Source organism: Chelonia mydas, chromosome 3, assembly GCF_015237465.2.
Source record: "Chelonia mydas isolate rCheMyd1 chromosome 3, rCheMyd1.pri.v2, whole genome shotgun sequence".
Classification (NCBI taxonomy): domain Eukaryota; kingdom Metazoa; phylum Chordata; order Testudines; family Cheloniidae; genus Chelonia; species Chelonia mydas.
In genome coordinates this window covers 91,302,589-91,323,520 of record NC_057851.1, presented here as the reverse complement: position 1 = coordinate 91,323,520, position 20,932 = coordinate 91,302,589, and the positions used below count along the sequence as shown (strand labels likewise).

At 40.3% G+C, this 20,932-nt stretch overlaps 1 protein-coding gene across 1 annotated transcript in view; it reads left to right on the top strand.

The window, feature by feature from the left end:
• LOC119565715 (triadin-like) overlaps positions 1-20,932 on the top strand; it is a 147,066-nt gene that overhangs the window by 72,572 nt on the left and 53,562 nt on the right. Inside the window, exons 19-21 of the mRNA XM_043543140.1 lie at positions 190-240; positions 1,090-1,140; positions 17,527-17,565. Coding sequence (XP_043399075.1) covers positions 190-240; positions 1,090-1,140; positions 17,527-17,565 — 141 coding nt within the window. The remainder of the gene's footprint in view (positions 1-189; positions 241-1,089; positions 1,141-17,526; positions 17,566-20,932) is intronic.

Here is a 20,932-nt window from a genome sequence, read left to right as displayed (position 1 = left end):
CTTTCAGACCCCAGACTGAACCCCTTGCTGAACTAAACTGAGTTTTGGATTCTTAACAAAACCCAATGCTAATCAACCCTTGTCTAGTTTGGTATTTTTTGTGAAACTGTTGCACAGCTCTAGATACTGTATAAAGGCATGATAATATAATTACCTCCCGGCTTCAATTTTTGCTGATAATTTTTTCAGAGCCTACAAAAGAAAAAGAAGTGAAGCCTTCAGTTCTTGTCAAAGAAAGAGGTAAAAATAGAATAATATGTAATAGAAAAATAGAAGTTCTAAATGACTAAGAGTCCATATTTAGAGATGGGATTTTCTAAAGCACCTGGAGAATTTGGTGCCCAACTCATTCTGGGCTTTTCAAAATCTCACCCTAGATTCTTAATTAATCACATGCTTCTGGAAATTATACTTAGTTGGTCCTAAAGTGATTGCCGTATAACCTGCAGTCTACTTTAAAGGGTAGAAATAATAATCATGGAGTACTAGATGGTAGCGATAGAAAAGATCCACGAAATCATCTTAGTTCGAGTTTTGTTCCGTTTAAATGTCCCGGGCAATGAAGCTTCCACGGCTTACCCTCTGAGATTATTCCACAGTAAAAGATCTTGTTTACAACAGACTTTTTCCTTTAAAATTCTTACTGGCAAACATGGGGGGCGGGGGAAGAATCTTAAAGAAGGCCTAATAGTCTACTCTTGGTTTTTTTTTCTCTTCCCACCTGTTCCCTTTACTACATCATGTAATGTGCATGTTTAGATACTCCCTTTATTTCCTTTTCCCACTATTTTCTGTGCCTCCTTACCTGTGATTGGAGATCCTACACTACTCTATGCCTTGATCCCCTTTTAATCATATTTCCACCAGTGCAGCTTCTCCTTCAAACCCCTCTGAAAAAATCCTCCTTCCACAAACCCTCTAAACCCTAGTGTTTCCCTTTAAAGAACAGTGTCACATAGCCTTTAAAAAAGCTACTATGAGCTTTTGATACATGAAACATCAACGAAAGCTACTGCATGAAATTATTGCTGTACCTGGTCCTCCATTCCTTCTCTTCCCATAATGTATACAAAATTGTCACTTTTTAAGGGGCCACAAGAAAACAAGCCATGAAGATTCCAGTTGTTGTCAAAGAAAAAGGTAAAAATTATTTGTCAAGTTATGCCATAACTGAGGCCCTGATCCTGAAATCAGATCCCACTCCCTTTGTGCAGACACAAGAGCCCCAGCCCTCAAAGGTTTTTAGGTTCCTATCTCCCACTGAAATCAATGGAAGTTAAGCACCTAAATATGGATGCTTTATGGATCTGGGCCACGGACCCTTAAAATTGTGTGCTCTTTGGTACAAGGATGCTGTTTCTTATCTGTCTATTAAGTGACATGCACTTTCATGGGGTACCTACTAATAAGATATAGATCTCACAACCAGAAGGTTGTTATTGCTCATCATTTCCCCTTTCTTAATTTTACCCCATGTTCCTAGTTGCATTTGCCATTTCATATCACTTACCCAATATAAGCACCATACCTTTGCCATGTACTGTGCCTTATATATAATGATCAGGATTTACCTTCAAATAAAGAGTACTTAAGGTACACACATCCTCTCAATAAAAAGATAAATAAAAGGGATTTTGTAGGCAGTGATAATAGGAATTATAACTAATTGAGAGCTCTCAAGTTTATGTATTCATATTAAACTAGTTCAGGCAAGAATTAGATTTATATTTAGACACTAGGTGCATGTTGATTTTGACAGAGGATGTGGAAAAAGCTAATGTACTCAATGCTTTTTTTGCCTCTGTCTTCATGAACAAGGTCAGCTCCCAGACTACTGCACTGGGCAGCACAGCATGGGGAGGAGGTGACCAGCTCTCTGTGGAGAAAGAAGTGGTTAGGGACTATTTAGAAAAGCTGGATGAGCACAAGTCCATGGGGCCGGATGCGCTGCATCCGAGAGTGCTAACGGAGATGGTGGACGTGATTGCAGAGCCATTGGCCATTATTTTTGAAAACTCATGGTGATCCGGGGAAGTCCCGGACGACTGGAAAAAGGCTAATGTAGTGCCCATCTTTAAAAAAGGGAAGAAGGAGGATCCTGGGAACTACAGGCCAGTCAGCCTCACCTCAGTCCCTGGAAAATCATGGAGCAGGTCCTCAAGGAATCAATTCTGAAGCACTTAGAGGAGAGGAAAGTGATCAGGAACAGTCAGCATGGATTCACCAAGGGGAAGTCATGCCTGACTAATCTAATTGCCTTCTATGATGAGATAACTGGCTCTGTGGATGAAGGGAAAGCGGTGGACGTGTTGTTCCTTGACTTTAGCAAAGCTTTTGACATGGTCTCCCACAGTATTCTTGCCAGCAAGTTAAAGAAGTATGGGCTGGATGAATGGACTATAAGGTGGATAGAAAGTTGGCTAGATTGTCGGGCTCAATGGGTAGTGATCAATGGCTCCATGTCTAGTTGGCAGCCGGTATCAAGTGGAGTGCCCCAAGGGTCGGTCCTGGGGCCGGTTTTGTTCAATATCTTCATAAATGATCTGGAGGATGGTGTGGATTGTACCCTCAGCAAGTTTGCAGATGACACTAAACTGGGAGGAGAGGTAGATACGTTGGAGGGTAGGGATAGGATACAGAGGGCCCTAGACAAATTAGAGGATTGGGCCAAAAGAAATCTGATGAGGTTCAACAAGGACAAGTGCAGAGTCCTGCACTTAGGACGGAAGAATCCCATGCACCGCTACAGACTAGGGACCGAATGGCTTGGCAGCAGTTCGGCAGAAAAGGACCTAGGGGTTACAGTGGATGAGAAGCTGGATATGAGTCAACAGTGTGCCCTTGTTGCCAAGAAGGCCAATGGCATTTTGGGCTGTATACGTAGGGGCATTGCCAGCAGATCGAGGGACGTGATCGTTCCCCTCTATTCAACATTGGTGAGGCCTCATCTGGAGTACTGTGTCCAGTTTTGGGCCCCACACTACAAGGAGGATGTGGAAAAATTGGAAAACGTCCAGCGGAGGGCAACAAAAATGATTAGGGGACTGGAACACATGAGTTATGAGGAGAGGCTGAGGGAACTGGGATTGTTTAGTCTGCGGAAGAGAAGAATGACGGGGGATTTGATAGCTGCTTTCAACTACCTGAAAGGGGGTTCCAAAGAGGATGACTCTAGACTGTTCTCAGTGGTAGCTGATGACAGAACAAGGAGTAATGGTCTCAAGTTGCAGTGGGGGAGGTTTAGGCTGGATATTAGGAAAAAGTTTTTCACTAGGAGGGTGGTGAAACAGTGGAATGCGTTACCTAGGGAGGTGGTGGAATCTCCTTCCTTAGATATTTTTAAGGTCAGGCTTGGCAAAGCCCTGGCTGGGATGATTTAGTTGGGGATTGGTCCTGCTTTGAGCAGGGGGTTGGACTAGATGACCTCCTGAGGTCCCTTCTAACCCTGATATTCTGTGATTCTATGATTAAACATCACTTATTAAAAAAATCAGTATCTCAGATTAAATGGGTAAATACTTTAAGAGCAGATAATAAGTAATAGCTTAGCAATGCAATAACAGTCAACTGAAACAAAGATACAGAGGTCATTCTTTGAAACTGCCAATTGCCTTAATGCTGCTTCAGAAAACTAAATAGCATTCCCTGCTAATTGCTGAGTACTCTCTAGGGGATACTGCAAATTATGAGGTAATGTTTTCTCTGGCAAAGTTTATGAAAGGCAAGATATGTACATTTTTAAGGGCAATCATTCTACATAATATATGTAGGTAATACTTAGAATAATAGGAGAGCAAGCTATTACTCCACACACTGATTCTGATGTCATTCAAAAACAACATGAAAGTTAGGTGATGTGTAGGGCCCTATCAAATTCACAGTCTATTTTGGTCAATTTCACGATCATAGGATTTTAAAAATTGCAAATTTAATGATTTCAGCTATTTAAATATGAAATTTAACTGTGTTGTACTTGTAGTGGTCCTGACCCAATAAGGGGTTTGCGGGGGGCGGGGGGAGTTTGCAAGGTTATTATAGGAGGGTTTCAGTACTGCTACCATTACTTCTGCGCTGCTGCTGGCAGCGGTGCTCCCTTCAGAGCTGGGCAGCTGGAGAGCAGCGGCTGCTGGTTGGACGCCCAGCTCTGAAGGCAGAGACACCACCAGCAGCAGCGCAGAAATAAGGGTGGCATGATATGGTATTGCCACCCTTACTTCTGGGCTGCTGTTGGTAGGGCACCACCTTCAGAGCTGGGCGCCCAGCCAACAGGTGCTCCTCTGCGGCCGCTCAACTCTGAAGGCAGCGCAGAAGTAAGGGTGGCAATACTGTACCCTCCCAAAATAACCTTCCAACCCCCTTGCAACTCCCTTTTGGCTCAGGATTCCCAATTTGAGAAACACTAATCTCCCCCATGAAATCTGTATAGTACAGTGTAAAAGCATACAAAAGACCAGATTTCACAGGGGGAGACCAGATTTCATGGTCCGTGATGCATTTTTCATGGCAGTGAATTTGGTAGGGCCCTAGTGATGTGTAATGACAAAAGGCACCAGGGCTTAAATAATCTCAAACTATTTTACACAGAATTAAAACCTAGCAAAGAGAAATGGTCTTGAATTATCATCCCCCAGATACATGACAAGAAAAGAACAAAGGGGGATGTTCTTCATTGCATCAGTCCATTGGTCTGCTCTTGGCAGAAGTGAGTTAGAATTAAAAATGTATTGTTTTTTAAAAAAGGCAAGTCTGATGTAGCATATTGTGCCGAAGATATTTGAACTGTTACTTTTCTGCTTCTGCTCTTGTAAGGCTGTGAATGCTGTGGGAATCCATTATATGGATCTAGCAGCATTTGACATGTCCCGAATGTTTGCCTTCAAGTGATCAGCCCTCCATAAATACTTCAGGTCTGATCTTTGGATATTTATTTGTTTTTTTCTATGTAATAAATAATAAAGGAAATGCCTATACAAGAGCTGTAGGTGTCCTGACAATTAATCTAACATCATAAAACATCCCAAAGATTCAAGTAGGAATAAACTACCTCCATTTCATCAGCTAGCAGTGAATCACTTACAAAACAAAGCTCCTTCAACCCACCCATGGCCTAATTTGGCCTATTTCAAAGTCAGACTAAGGGGCATTTGAATACTCCAGGCCCCACTGACTTTCCCTGGGGTTGCTTATGTTCATCACCTTTGAAAATCAGATCCATGGCATGCTACACAGTTCACAGAAGCCAGAGTATTTGTCAGACTATTATACGCATAGGATAAAATCTTGGCCCCATTGAAGTCAATGGAATTTTTGCTAGAATTTCACCCATAATGTATATCATTGGAAAGTATCAGTTATGTCTTCAATGAACCCTCACAGAACATAGATCTAGTTACTACCTGTTACACAGGAGGTCAGACTACATGATCACAGTCATCCCTTCTGGCCTTGGAATCTCTGTTTTTTTTCCTCCCTGCAGTAGATAGGTGAAAGAGGAAATATTTTTGTTAAATCAAAGCCAAATTTTGCAATCAGTCAAGAGTCATGAATATGAGACTTACAGTATGGTGGATGCAAAATCTGAAAATGAAGGAAACACCTTATTCAAAACACCTGTTCAGTGTGCAATGGCAAGCAACATTGAAAACAAAATGTTACCAGAATAGGACAGAAAATATTGCTGAAAATGTTACATATTATTAAAATATCATAGTATAAGTATCCCCTTGATTAATATGTTCAGTTCTGATCACCATATATCCTAAAAGAAGATATAGCAGATGTAAAAGGGCACAAAGGTGGTCAACTAATGATCAGAGGCATGTAAAGACTGCCATGTGAAAGTGTAAGATTGTTTAAAGAGAAGACAAGGAAGAGGAGAAATGAGAAACATGAAATCAGTGGTAAAGTAGAAATAAATTGGGTGCTGTTACTAACCTTTCCTTTAACACAAGAACAAGAGAACACCTATAATTAAATTGAAAGGCAGCTTATGAAACTGATTATTTATGTATTACATGAAAAGTATTATTTTTAATCTCTGAAACTCCTCTTCCACAAGAGATAAGGGTTAAGATCTTAGTAGGATTAAAAAAAAAAAAAAGCGTTAAATACATTTATGTCAATGAGCACATTTATAGTTATATTAGAAAAAATGAAAGAACGGAAGATACAAATCCTCATGCTTCAGGACACAACGCAACCACTAACTGCCTTCGGCAAGGCCTAAGCTAGAAAAGATTTGTCAAGGTAGCTGTACCGGTATTGCTGAGCCGCCAAACCATCCTAGTACAGATGCAGTTTATACTGGCAAGAGTACGCTTTTGGTGGTATAGCTTATACCAATTCCCTGAGTGAAATAAGCTATGCTGGCAAGAATATGGATGCTGGTATAACTGCTTCTACATTAGGGCTTTTGCCCATGTGAAAAATAGTCATCAAAGTAATCACATACTCTACCAGACATTAGTGTACCAACAAATGTTTCTTAGTATAGAACTGGCCAAAGAAGAGGGAGAAACTTCCTCTATGGGAAGGTTAATCTGTGATTGCAAATTATGGGCTTTCTTGCACCATCCTTGGAAGTCTCTGCTACTGGTCACTGTTAGATATGCATGACTAGGTGCACTGCTGGTCTGATCTGGTATGCTAGTGATCATTTGCTTATGCTAATATAATAAATACAGCATTTCCCCTACAGTTATGTGGAAATATTATAATTATCACGAGTAATAATAAGAGCTAGTTGGAAAAGGGAATTATTTCCCACAGAAATTCCTGCTGGAAAAAATCCTCTTGAAATGTGTTGAATGAAAAATTAGAATTTTTTAAGTGAAATAAAAATTTTCATTTTAATTTTGACTTCAAATGCCATTTTTAATCACAAAGTTTGGGATTTAAAGTATTTATGGCTCCTCCCCTTTTTTAAAACTGTCCCTCTTTTTTCTTTCGGAAAAGCAGTAATTAAGCAACAGTAGACTCAATTTCACAAAAAGTAATACTTTCAGCCTTGTTTTTGTCCTCTTTATTATAGGGCAATATGTTACTTGTCTTTTACTGGTTTGCTGGGAGTTATTAGCTGCTTTTGTTATTTTAACAGAAATTTGCTTTGACTTACCCCAACTTAAGTCTTGTTAGTGAATGGTGAATAGTGAATTTGACACAATGTACCAAAAAAGGAATGGCCACATTTCAAGTCTGCCAAACTTGCAACCCAAACATCATCTTTAACAAAAACAAATGACGTGCAATAATATTCTATACACTTGGGCCAGAAAGATTCCCATTTACCATTGCAGAAGCATGCGTGTTTTGGATCATTACTATAGAGTGCTGCACTTTTTTTTTAAAAAAAAAAGCAACTTTAAAGAAAAGTAGGGCAGAGCTGCATATATATAACCCTCTGCTTTGGGGCTAGTCCTTCTGCTGTTGAAGGCAATTGCAAACCTCCCATTTGACTTCATTGGGAACAGGCTCAGGTTGTATATGTTATCCAGTGAAGCAACCCAAACAGATGAGATGAAAAACAGTCACGTTCCACAAAAAGAAAAGGAGTACTTGTGGCACTTTAGAGACTAACAAAGCTTATGCTCAAATAAATTTGTTAGTCTCTAAGGTGCCTCAAATACTCCTTTTCTTTTTGCGGATACAGACTAACACGGCTGCTACTCTGAAACCAGTCATGTTCCAGCCACCCAAGTTTATGAGAAGGTAAATCTTATTCATGATGTCTTTAAAGATTGGGATTCAGTTCAATTGCTTCAGGTTCCTAAAAGTTGCTTCTGTTTTTGCTGTTCTGTGTGACAGCTTCATAAATCATTTTTATCCTCTGGAATTCATATATAAGCAGTGCTTTCAAAAGCAAATGGAACTAACCCAGTGATGCTGAATGGGTATGGCAGGACATTGACATTTTGTCAGAAAAGTGTAACCTCAGTGTGTAAAGTGGCTTTAAGCATCCATGTGCAATGCTGTGCATCATTAGCTCTTTCTTTCTTAACATGAAAAGTGACAGGTAACACAGAACATACAAACAGGGTTTGAGAAAAGTCTTCGTAAGAGAAAATTGTTCCAGTGAGTTTGTGGGCCCATTGCCCTGTGGTAAACCAGGAAGAGAAGTTTCCATTTACTCCTACTGATGTTCTTTCAGTCAGAGTGACAGTATTCAATAAACAGGGAACTCTTTTAATAGACAATGTCATCACAACCAAAGGAACATCATGGTTTGTGTAGCATTATGTCACATTAGATAGAAGATATCTAGTTCAGTGTGTTAAGCACATTAGATGTAAGTGACTTCAATATGCATACCTTTGCTAAATTAAGCTAATGATTGCAATATGGCGGTTGAATTCATATAGCGTATTAAACTGCATTATGTAATCCAGAATAATAAAGCGTTACCAGATATTGCAGTAAGACAGATGTGTAAGGTACATAGATATTGCCACACCAGATCAGACCCTTGGTCCATCAAATCCAGCAGCCTGTCTGACAGCTGCCCATACCAGATGCTTGGCGGAAACAGCAGTTACTTCAGTGCTCAGGTATTAAAGTGATAGAGTCCATAAAAGTACCTAGATAGAGATATATATATTAGAAGGTGTAAAATTCCCATTATTGCAGTCAACATCCAGCTGCGAGAAACTTTGAATATATCTTTAAAGAAAAAGAACAAGATTAGAAAGCATCCCTTTATATAGCTGGAGACTATAATAACCTCGAAAAAGAAAAAAAGGAGCATATTGAATTTTTAAGTTCCAAAAAAGTGTTGGCTCACACAAGTAAAAAAAGAAAGGCAAAGAATATGTGAACTACAAATTGTATGTTAGTACTTTGATCTTCTCTTACTCTCCTCTGCAAAAAAAAAAAAAGGATTAAAAACAAACAAAAACTCATGAAAAAAGAAAAGGAGGACTTGTGGCACCTTAGAGACTAACCAATTAATTTGAGCATAAGCTTTCGTGAGCTACAGCTCACTTCATCGGATGCATTCAGTGGAAAATACAGTGGGGAGATTTATATACATAGAGAACATGAAACAATAGGTGTTATCATACACACTGTAACGAGAGTGATCAGTTAAGGTGAGCTATTACCAGCAGGAGAGCGGGGCGGGGGAGGGAGCCTTTTGTAGTGATAATCAAGGTGGGCCATTTCCAGCAGTTGACAAGAACATCTGAGGAACAGTGGGGGGTGGGAGGGTGGGGATAAACAGGGGGAAATAGTTTTACTTTGTGTAATGACACATCCACTCCCAGTCTCTCTATTCAAGCCTAAGTTAATTGTATCCAGTTTGCAAATTAATTCCAATTCAGCAGTTTCTCTTTGGAGTCTGTTTCTGAAGTTTTTTTGTTGAAGTATTGCCGCTTTTAGGTCTGTAATCGAGTGACCAGAGAGATTGAAGTGTTCTCCAACTGGTTTTTGAATGTTATAATTCTTGACGTCTGATTTGTGTCCATTTATTCTTTTATGTAGAGACTGTCCAGTTTGACCAATGTACTTGGCAGAGGGGCATGATGGCATATATCACATTGGTAGATGTGCAGGTGAATGAGCCTCTGATAGTGTGGCTGATGCGATTAGGCCCTATGATGGTGTCCCCTGAATAGATATGTGGACACAGTTGGCAACGGGCTTTGTTGCAAGGATAGGTTCCTGGGTTAGTGGTTCTGTTGTGTGGTGTGTGGTTGCTGATGAGTATTTGCTTCATGTTGGGGGGCTGTCTGTAAGCAAGGACTGACCTGTTTCCCAAGATCTGTGAGAGTGATGGGTCATCCTTCAGGATAGGTTGTAGATCCTTGATAATGCGTTGGAGAGGTTTTAGTTGGGGGCTGAAGGTGATGGCTAGTGGCGTTCTGTTATTTTCTTTGTTGGGCCTGTCCTGTAGTAGGTGACTTCTGGGTACTCTTCTGGCTCTGCCAATCTGTTTCTTCACTTAAGCAGGTGGGTATAATAGTTGTAAGAATGCTTGATAGAGATCTTGTAGGTGTTTGTCTGAGGGGTTGGAGCAAATGTGGTTGTATCGTAGAGCTTGGCTGTAGACAATGGATCGTGTGGTGTAGTCTGGATGAAAGCTGGAGGCATGTAGGTAGGAATAGTGGTTAGTAGGTTTCCGGTATAGGGTGGTGTTTATGTGACCATCACTTATTAGCACCGTAGTGTCCAGGAAGTGGATCTCTTGTGTGGACTGGTCCAGGCTGAGGTTGATGGTGGGATGGAAATTGTTGAAATCATGGTGGAATTCCTCAAGGGCTTCTTTTCCATGGGTCCAGATGATGAAGATGTCATCAGTGTAGCACAAGTAGAGTAGGGGCATTAGGGGACGAGAGCTGAGGAAGCGTTGTTCTAAGTCAGCCATAAAAATGTTGGCATACTGTGGGGCCCATAGCAGTGCCGCTGATTTGAAGGTATACATTGTCCCCAAATGTGAAATAGTTATGGGTGAGGACAAAGTCACAAAGTTCAGCCATCAGGTTTGCCATGACATTATCGGGGATACTGTTCCTGAGGGCTTGTAGTCCATCTTTGTGTGGAATGTTGGTGTAGAGGGCTTCTACATCCATAGTGGCCGCGGTGGTGTTTCCAGGAAGATCACCGATGGATTGTAGTTTCCTCAGGAAGTCAGTGGTGTCTCGAAGATAGCTGGGAGTGCTGGTAGCATAGGGCCTGAGGAGGGAGTGTACCTAGCCAGACAATCCTGCTGTCAGGGTGCAAATGCCTGAGATGATGGGGCGTCCAGGATTTCCAGGTTTATGGATCTTGGGTAGCAGATAGAATACCCCTGGTCGGGGTTCCAGGGGTGTGTCTGTGCGGATTTGTTCTTGTGCTTTTTCAGGGAGTTTCTTGAGCAAATGCTGTAGTTTCTTTTGGTAACCCTCAATGGGATCAGAGGGTAATGGCTTGTAGAAAGTGGTGTTGGATAGTTGCCTAGCAGCCTCTTGTTCATAATCCAACCTATTCATGATGATGACAGCACCTCCTTTGTCAGCCTTTTTGATTATGATGTCAGAGTTGTTTCTGAGGCTGTGGATGGCATTGTGTTATGCACGGCTGAGGTTATGGGGCAAGTGATGGTGCTTTTCCACAATTTCAGCCCGTGCACGTCGGCAGAAGCACTCTATGTAGAAGTCCAGTCTGTTGTTTCGACCTTCAGGAGGAGTCCACCCAGAATCCTTCTTTTTGTAGTCTTGGTAGGAAGCTCTCTGTGGGTTAGTATGTTGTTCAGAGATTTGTTGGAAATATTCCTTGAGTCGGGGGTGTTGAAAATAGGATTCTAGGTCACCACAGAACTGTATCATGTTTGTGGGGGTGGAGGGGCAGAAGGAGGGGCCCTGAGATAGGACAGATTCTTCTGCTGGGCTAAGAGTATAGTTGGATAGATTAACAATATTGCTGGGTTGAGGGAACCACTATTGTGGCCCCTTGTGTCATGCAGTAGTTTAGATAGTTTAGTGTCCTTTTTCTTTTGTAGAGAAGCAAAATGTGTGGTGTAAATGGCTTGTCTAGTTTTTGTAAAGTCCAGCCACGAGGAAGTTTGTGTATATAAATCTCCCCACTGTATTTTCCACTGAATGCATCCGATGAAGTGAGCTGTAGCTCACGAAAGCTTATGCTCAAATAAATTGGTTAGTCTCTAAGGTGCCACAAGTCCTCCTTTTCTTTTAGCGAATACAGACTAACACGGCTGCTACTCTGAAAAACTCATGTGTTTGTGTGCATATAGTATATGTATACACACACACATGCTTAACTCTTGTTACATAATATGTGTTCCCACATTATTGTTAGGATGGCATAGAACTTAAGTGGTGACACAGTGTAGTAATACTAGAATAGGGAAAAAAGCACTCAGAATGATAAGATGGTGACAGATTCACACTATGTGAGACCTGTGAAGTTTTGGCTTATCAGATAGGAACTTGAGAGAGAGCATTAAAATTCTCTGTAGAACAGGGTAGATACTGTAAAAACATAGTCTAAATATTTGTTTGAGGTGCACAGCTGGAGACTTCATATCTGCACAGGGGAGATGCAAGCATCATGCCTCCAGGAGCTCTGGAGCAAAGGTGCTCATTAGTAGCCCTTGCTAAATCTTTTGAAAAATTGTGGCATGTGGTCCTCCAGCACAGTATTCCAGATGGTGTCCAGTGTGAAGATTGGGGGTTGGCGCCTTGGCCAGGTCTCCACTTTACAGATATGCCACCTCTGAGGTACTGAATGCAGCAAGCGGTGTTAGTGTCACTTGCCAGTGCTTAAGGAGTGCTGACCATGATGGCTGTTTGCTCTGCAGAAGCAATGAAAAGAAAAGTTCCCAGTGACCTCTCCTTCTTCTAAGGCTTGATCTAGAGCTCATTGAAGTCAGTCAGATTCTTTTAGTTGACTTTAATGCCCCTAATATAACCATCAATTTGGGAGCAAAATGTGTTTCCTAAATTGAAGAATTATTGGCACACTTCCATTATTACCTAGATGCTTACAGCTCCAGGGTCACATACTTACCTTAGCTTTGTTATTTGGATCTGCAATGCATTTGTATCAGGTGTTACTGATTATCAATTTAATGCCCATGCAATTATCATTTTTATCATTAGTGTTTTGCAGGTGCACAGGCTCATTTCTTTTCATGTTCTACTCCAGTGTACAAAATTTAGCTCTGTATATCTGGCAGTGGCAGCTGGATCTTTTAAATGATCAGACTAGGACAGTCAGGTTATGTAATGCACCACAATGACTTCCTTAGCCATAAAATGCATTGTCATGGATCAAAAACAGGTTCAGAAACAGAAAGCAAAGAGTAGGAGTAAATGGTCAGTTTTTATCATAGCCAAAGGTTAACTGCAGGATGCTCCTTGGTTCTGTATTAAATCCCATGTTGATAAATATTAATGATCTGAAATGGGCATGAGTAATGATGTAGCAAAATTTGCTGATGAAAGTTATTTAGGTTAGTCAGCAACAGAACAGACTTTGGGGAACTTCAGAGAGATGTAAACAAGCTACATGAATGGGCAACATGATGGCAAATGAAATTCATCCTAATGCACATTGGAGGGAATACGATAGTAATTCCTGGCTCTTACATAGCACTTTTCAGCAGTAGATTTCAAAGTGCTTTCCAAAAGGAGGTCTCATCATCCTTATTTTACAAATAGGGAAGCTGAAGCACCCAGTGGGAAAAGTGACTTGCCCAAGATCACTCAGCAGGCTTGTGGCAGAACTGGGAATAGAACCCAGATCCCTAGTCCTTGGCACTATCCTCTGGGCCATACTACAGCATGCTGTATTAAAATATTCATATACAGGGTTCTAGATTAACTCTATCAATTGAAGAAAGGGACCCATGCATCATTTATAGACAGCTTGGTGAAGACCTCTGCTCAATGTGTAACTGCAGTCAAAAGGCAAACAAAATGCTAGGATGCATAGGGATGGAATGGTGAATACTATAAAGTGTATAACAATGTCTTTGAATAAATCCAATGGTGCAGCCTCATCTGGAATACTGTATGCAGTACTCATCACTGCATCTCATAAAGGACAGTGTTGACCTAAATGGGGTTCAAAGAGAGTGAGAGGAAGGGTAGAAAAACCTTCCTGTGAAGACAGAAAGGAAATGAAATGAACAAGAGGGGGCATGGTAAAAGTATATAAAATAATGAATGATATAGAGAATTGAGACCAGGAACTTCTTCTGTTCTTCATGTCTCATAACATGAGAACAAGGGGATATTCAATGAAAGTAAAAGTTGGGAAATTCAAAACTGATACTTTTTTATGAAACATGTAAGTAAACCTTAGAACTCATTTCTGCAGGAAACCAATAACTTAAAAATATTCACAAAGGGATTGGATACTTATGCAGATATCAAGAATATCCAGAATTTTCATAATTAATTAAAACAAATTTTTGGAAGATTATTAAACTTTATGCTTCACGGCTTAAGCCAATCTCTAAATATTAGAGATCAAGGTGAGATTTATGTTAGAGGTAGAGGTAAATTATCCCACATCTACCTACTGTGGATTTCTTATACTTTCCTCTGAAGTCTCTAGTACTAACAGGATACAGGACTAGATAGACCTTGAATCTGATCCAGTATGAAAATTCCCATGTTCCTAAGAAATACAGGAGGGGATTCCTATGTTTTTTGCTCCTGAGTGGTACCTACTAGACATGCAAGCTTAGATCAGGGAGCCTTGAGAATGGAATGTGTGCTCTTATATAAAGTTTACCTTTTTTTGTATCCAGTCTAAATTAACTGGTTCTGTTTGTATTTCCATCAATGGAGGAATGATAAGCAAGTTGTATGGTTTTGGAAGAGGACTGAATGATTGGTGATCTGCTGGAGATGCTAGGATTGAAAGATTCCTTACCCCATCTCTACTTACTCCTGTGTGATATATATGGGGCTTGCTAGATACAGTTAAACTCAGGATTTTCTTCCTCAAAATAGTCTTATCAAGGAAGAATAAAAACAGGCAACAGCATTTCTGGTAAAGGTTTTGTATTGCCCAATTCATTATTCTGCTTTATTTAATTCCCTCCCCTGCCCTAATTTCATGTCCAGAAAAGACGTATTATCCCACATTTGCTCTCAGAAATTAAGCTGGCTTTTATCCGGTGTAGACCAAATTCCCTAGATAATCCATCCATTTCTCAAAAGATACAAACGCATTGCTCAGCTTCTGGAATTATGGTCTTTGTGCACTCTGTCATTATTCCTTGTCATCATAAGTTTAAGTGGGAGCATTTGGTCAGAGCAACGCTATTGGCAATGGTAAGCAGCATGAGGTCTCTTCTGCCTCATGAGATTTGTAGAGCATTTACAGTACATATCATCAGAGAAAAAAAAGTTGATTCCCTTATATACTGGTCACTGTTAAAATATAGCATTTGCAAACAGATACCATATCTTGGTAGTACAACAGTTTTTCACTCTGTATTTAGACTAGGAAATATCTGTGGTAATTGTGATAACAAACAAGGTTTTTACTATATGATACCCCATCTTTGCGGGGTGGGGGGGAGGGGCGGAGGAGGAAATAAAATCAACAGTAATGGCTATTTTCTGAAAGGCAAGAGCCTGATTTTCAATGCTTCAAAATGTGTGCAGTCAGTTACATTCAAGCAAAGTGAATAGAAACTGGACCACATCCTGCCACCCTCCATAAGGCTACTTTACATTACACCAGCAGCACTAAGCAGCCCTATAACCAGCTTTCCCTGCTACACAAAGATTCTTCTGGTACAGAGGAATACTCAGGTAGCTTATATCTTCTATGTCTGGGATATGTCTGGCTCTAATAATGGTCCCTTGGGACAGAGGGACATTACCTGGTGACATAGCTTAGAGACATAGCTAAGGCTGCACTAAATTGGGCCAAAGGCTGATTGAGCTTTGCATCATCTCCCAGCCACAGATATTGGGAATGGAGTGCAAAAGTGGCATACAGCCAATTTTGTCCCTTCCCCTCTAGCCCTGTCCTGAGTGCTGCTCAGCCAGACTCATGGACCTGGTCTAGTGGGTGTAAAAGATTGTACTCCAATTTTGCATTAGTTTTGCACTGGTGTAAATGCATGCAATGCATTAAATGCATAGCCAGACAGACCCAACTCAGAAGAGTCAGAGATTCAATTCAGAAAAATCCTCCAAACTTCAGATGCTTATCTGAAACTAATTTGAATTTATGCAAACATTTCTCTTCCACCTCAACACATCCATCCCTCCTTCTTCCATCCTTCTCTCTTTCACTTAAATTCAACCATGTTCTCCATGAATTCATTAGCACTTATTTGTATTACAATAGTGCCTAGAGGCCCAAATCAGAATCAGGACCAGAGTCTGCTAGGCTGGTTTTACCCCCAAAGGAATTCTAATCTTAAAACAAAGTAGGTGAGTATAATACACAATAGGAGTGGATATAAGATCACATATGTACAAAGGTCATTGTGCTCACAGATTGAACCAAAGCTCTGAATCGTCTGACTCTCAAAAGCCTTGAACCTGGCGGATACATTTATTTTGACTTGGTAGTGACCTCAGCTTCCAGAACCCTCGCCGCCATTCCACCTCCAAACACAGTGATCACGAGCTAATCCTCCAGCCTGGCCTAGTACCTCCTGTACATTATTAATAACGATGCTGTTTCTCAATTCTTGCCCAGCTTCCCACCCAGTAGCCAATAGATTAACAGGATATTTTTTCAGATATACACACAGTCTGCTCCAGGGTCTTGGCATATCTAATAGTCTAGGGCTGGCTGCTGTCGTCATATATCATACATTATGGGATTTCAGCTGATCAGTGGCATTACAAGATACATCATGCTTCTCTAGCCACCTAAGTCCAGCCCAAAGAGATTTGAAGGTAGCTGCCAGCCTAGCAGAGACATTAATGCCTGCTTGGAAACCCAAAGTAGACTTCAGGATATTAGCACAGGTTGTTGGATGTTGAAGATTGGTTAGAGGGTATTTATCTGCACCGATGTTGAGCTTAAAATAGTATTTTATTTAGTTCACTTGAGTTTTTGGACAGTGGTGTTTGATTTTCCTCTTCCTCCCTTCCTTCTGTGATCTGGTTCACCCATCTGCACTATGGGACAGATTCCCAGCTGTGGTAAATTACCATTGCTCCATTGCCTTCTGTGTAGCTGTGTTGAGGATCTGGTTTTTAGGTTCATGCCTCAAGAGAGTAAACAGTTTCTGGTTAAAAACTGTGGGTAAAATGGATTATAGGTAATGCCAAATATAATGCTCTAAATATATGAACTAATGTCTGTGGAAGAATAACTTCCCCTGAAGATTAAGCTAGTTAGTTTGATGAGATGATCTTACCAGTTTCTTGAGAGAACTTTAATTTAGAGCTGCGTAGAAAATGGTTTTCCATCCTGTAAATCGTTTTGAGATTTTGAAATGTTTTTTCCATCTTGAATCAGGATGAAAAGTCAAAAATCACAAAAATATTTGCAAACCAAAAAATAAAAGGGAGTTGTTATTCTGTGGGAAGGGCTCTCCCTTTTGTTGTTGTTGTTGGCAGGTTTCAATTTCATTCCAATTCAGAATTGGAAAACTTTTAAAATAGCGAATAACATTGCAGGCAGAAAAACCATTTCTTCCCTAATTCTAGTTGTAGGTACGTAGAATTTGCAATGAATATGGGAAATTTACTGAAAACCCTCAGTAGCAAGTTCTAATTAACTTCTGTATACTTTACTCTATCTGTAATATGGGTATAAATAAATAATACCCATTTTACAGAATTGTGTGAGATTTAATGAATTCACTGTAAAGCACTGTTGACATCCTCAGATAAGTCAACTGATAAGTACATACAATTATTACAATAGAGTATGTATTACTATTAATTAACTTACTTGAATCACTGCAGGACTGTCAGTAATAACAGACTTTTTTAGCTGAGAGATGGTATAAAAACTGAGTAACAAAAACAGGACACAAATTGAAAAGGATGAATTTTTGTTTTTGTAATTTTAACTTCTAAAAATCTTTATCAATATTTTTCTTAGAACCTGAAATCAAAAAAGAAGAAAAGCCAGCAAAGCCAGGTAACAGTTCATAGACTTCAATGGGTGAAAGTTGCTCAAGGGAGGGAAAGTCAGAGCAGCGGCAGAAGTACTTACAGCACTTGGTTTTAAGCCATCAGAACACTTGCTGTGATCACACTCTTGAACTTATCACATTCATGGCTAGATCCTGAATTGAAAGACAGGAATAAGGCAATTGCCTTGTGAGGTAGGATGCTAATGCTGTGAGACTTGCCCCTGGTTATGGATCTATCATTTAGAAAGAAATGTTCGGGGAATTTGCTATATAGAATCCCATTTCAAAGAGTTTAATATTTTCCCCTCTTTTTCCACAATTATTTTTCTCTCCCCTGCCATGGTCTCTCCCCACAGAAATAAGAAAATATGCATTTTTTACAGACTATCCTTAAGTCAAATAAAAAACCTTCACATTTCATTTCCTTTTGTAATTTTTATATCCTGTTTCAGTTGATTATTTTCTCTTCTACTCTGTCCTCATATCTTCTCCTTCACTGTGATAATTTTTGCAGCAAGGGCAGATGGAGAAACTCTCAGATAGGTATCTGAACAAGAGCAAGCTGTTTCCACTGACCTACCTTTCACCAGTATGGAGGATCAAGTTGAAGGAGAGGCTTGTCTTCATCTTTTAAATACTCTTTTTGCTTTAGATATTTTTGGACCCCACCATTAAGTCTCTCCTCAGTTTTAGAATGTCAAACAGCTAGGGCAGCTCAGGGAGAAACAGCAGTAGGGAGAGCGGACAGGCTGTTGCTACAACTGCCAGTACTAAACAAAATTTGCAACTGAAGGAAAGGGGAGATGTTACCTCCAACAGGTATCTACCATTGCTTGAAAGAGACCACTTGGCTCTTGTCATACTTTAATTTCAGCTGCTCTGTGATGCATACATGGAGAACATTGTCTTTTAGTGGCAACCTCCCACCTATTACCATCTTTTTGCTTATTCTATCATTCTCCAAAATTTGCCCGAGGCCAAAAATGTGTTTCTCTGACTAGCAATAACATTCTGGGGCATTTGGTAGTTTTGGCTTAAGGATAATTTTTTTCCACAGCTGTAAAAATAATAGATGTGCCTAGCCTGTGATCTAAAATCGAGGGGCTCATTACCTGACATGTATCTGGCTCCCTACACACTTGAGTTCAATTAGGACTATATCATCTTGCATGTATGTCACGTTGCAAACATAAACCATATGTACATGCAGCCTTCTCCAATTATTCCTTATTTCAATACGCACCCTTCGTCTAGGAAAGCAAGAATAATGAGACCTACTGAGAGACCAGTAGTCATAAAAAATGAAGGGGTGAAGATGGAGTGACACTTTCTAATGATGATACATAGTGTGTATAGCATATATCAAATAGGAAGGAATATGAAAGACAGAAAAGAGCAGAATTAGCCAGGTGAAAGCTAAAATAATTCATCTGTGCTTCCAAGTGTGAGTAATACTGACATGGCATTCTGAGGCACAGGTTTTGCACGGGAATGATGTTCTGAGCACTTCAGTTCAAAAAGAAGGGATCTATCTTAGACCTGTGTGACCTGAGCCCTGGAAAATGGACTCCACTTCAGCTGTGCAGTTCACAGTTGCACTTTGACTTATTTCAGTGAAAGAGTTCCTGGATCAGTGAGATGAGCATTTAACCGTGTCAGTTTCTAAAGGGAATGAGGCAATACCTCATTCCGACCCTTCATATGAAAAAGCTTCTTAATTCTCCACTTTGTCCATGTTGCAACTTAAGTCAATGTAATTTACTTTCCTCTGAGGTGTGAACTTCCCACTCCCCCCATGAGCAATGTATGATGGGATAACATGATTTTGGCAATTAATTGATCTTGGGCTATTAGTGGTAAATAGGCCCAGTGGCCTGTGATGGGATGTTAGATGGGGTGGGATCTGAGTTACTACAGAGAATTCTTTCCTGGGTATGTGGCTGGTGAGTCTTCCCCACATGCTCAGAGTTCAGATGATCGCCATATTTGGGGTCGGGAAGGAATTTTCCTCCAACGCAGATTGGCAGAGGCCCTGGGGGTTTCGCCTTCCCCTGCAGCGTGGGGCATGGGTCACTTGCTGGAGGATTCTCTGCACCTTGAAGTCTCTAAACCATATTTGAGGACTTCAATAGCTCAGACATAGGTGAAAGGTTTATTGCAGCAGTCGGTGGGTAAGATTCTGTGGCCTGCGTTGTGCAGGAGGTAAGACGAGATGATCATAATGGTCCCTTCTGACCTTAAAGTCTACGAGTCTATGAGTAACTTACATCAACTTAATGCTGTCTACACCACGCTGTGTTGGTGGGAGATGCTCTCCCATTGACATAGCTTCTGCCTCTCATTAAGGTGGAGTAATTACGTCGACGAGAGAGTGCTCTTCCGTCAGCATAGCGCATCTTCACCAGACTCGCTAAATCAACACCGCTGCATCGATGCAGTAGTGAAGACAAGCCCAACTTTCAAATCTCAGTGCATTGGAAGTTGCAGTTCAGGGGAACTGGGACAGTCCAGTAGATTGGTGATGGGATATAGAGCACTTCATCTTTTGGGCACCTTTCCAAATGCAACTCAAATACAGCAAGTCTTTAGCAACTCACTTCACACAAAAAGAAAAGGAGTACTTGTGGCACCTTAGAGACTAACACATTTATTTGAGCATAAGCTTTCGTGAGCTACAGCTCACTTCATCGGATGAACCTATGCTCAAATAAATGTGTTAGTCTGTAAGGTGCCACAAGTACTCCTTTTCTTTTTGCGGATGCAGACTAACATGGCTGCTACTCTGAAACCTCACTTCACACAGACCACCAATCTCTGTTAGATCGGACTGGAGAAACTTTGACAGAACTATATTTTGTTGGAATATGCAGTTCCATCAGAACTGAAATGCTTCATGAAATTGGGTCAGTCTGGCCAGCAGTTTGTTTTGGAAGAAAACCAAAGAGAAAATATTCCAACAATGTCAAAACGTTCATAATGAAATGTTTTGATTTTTCTTTTTGAAGTGACTTTCTTTAAGTGTTTTAAATTTTGTATTAAATTATATGTATTGTACAAAAATGTGAAGTCCTTTCAAAATAAAAAATCAAAATGTTTCATTCTGAACATATTGAATTATTACTATTACATATTATAATATACAATTTCTTTAAAGAAAATTGATATCCAAACATTGTTTCAAATGATTTGAATTTCAGACAATTTCAAAAATTTCCCTTCATGGAGAATTTCCAAATTTTCAGTTTTCATTCTCATTCGGAACTAAGCCAAATTTTCATTGCTTCACACAACAGGACTTCCAACTTTCACACAGCTCTAATCTCAGTCCATTTTATAGCACCCCCATCACTCATACATTTGTTGACAGTATTC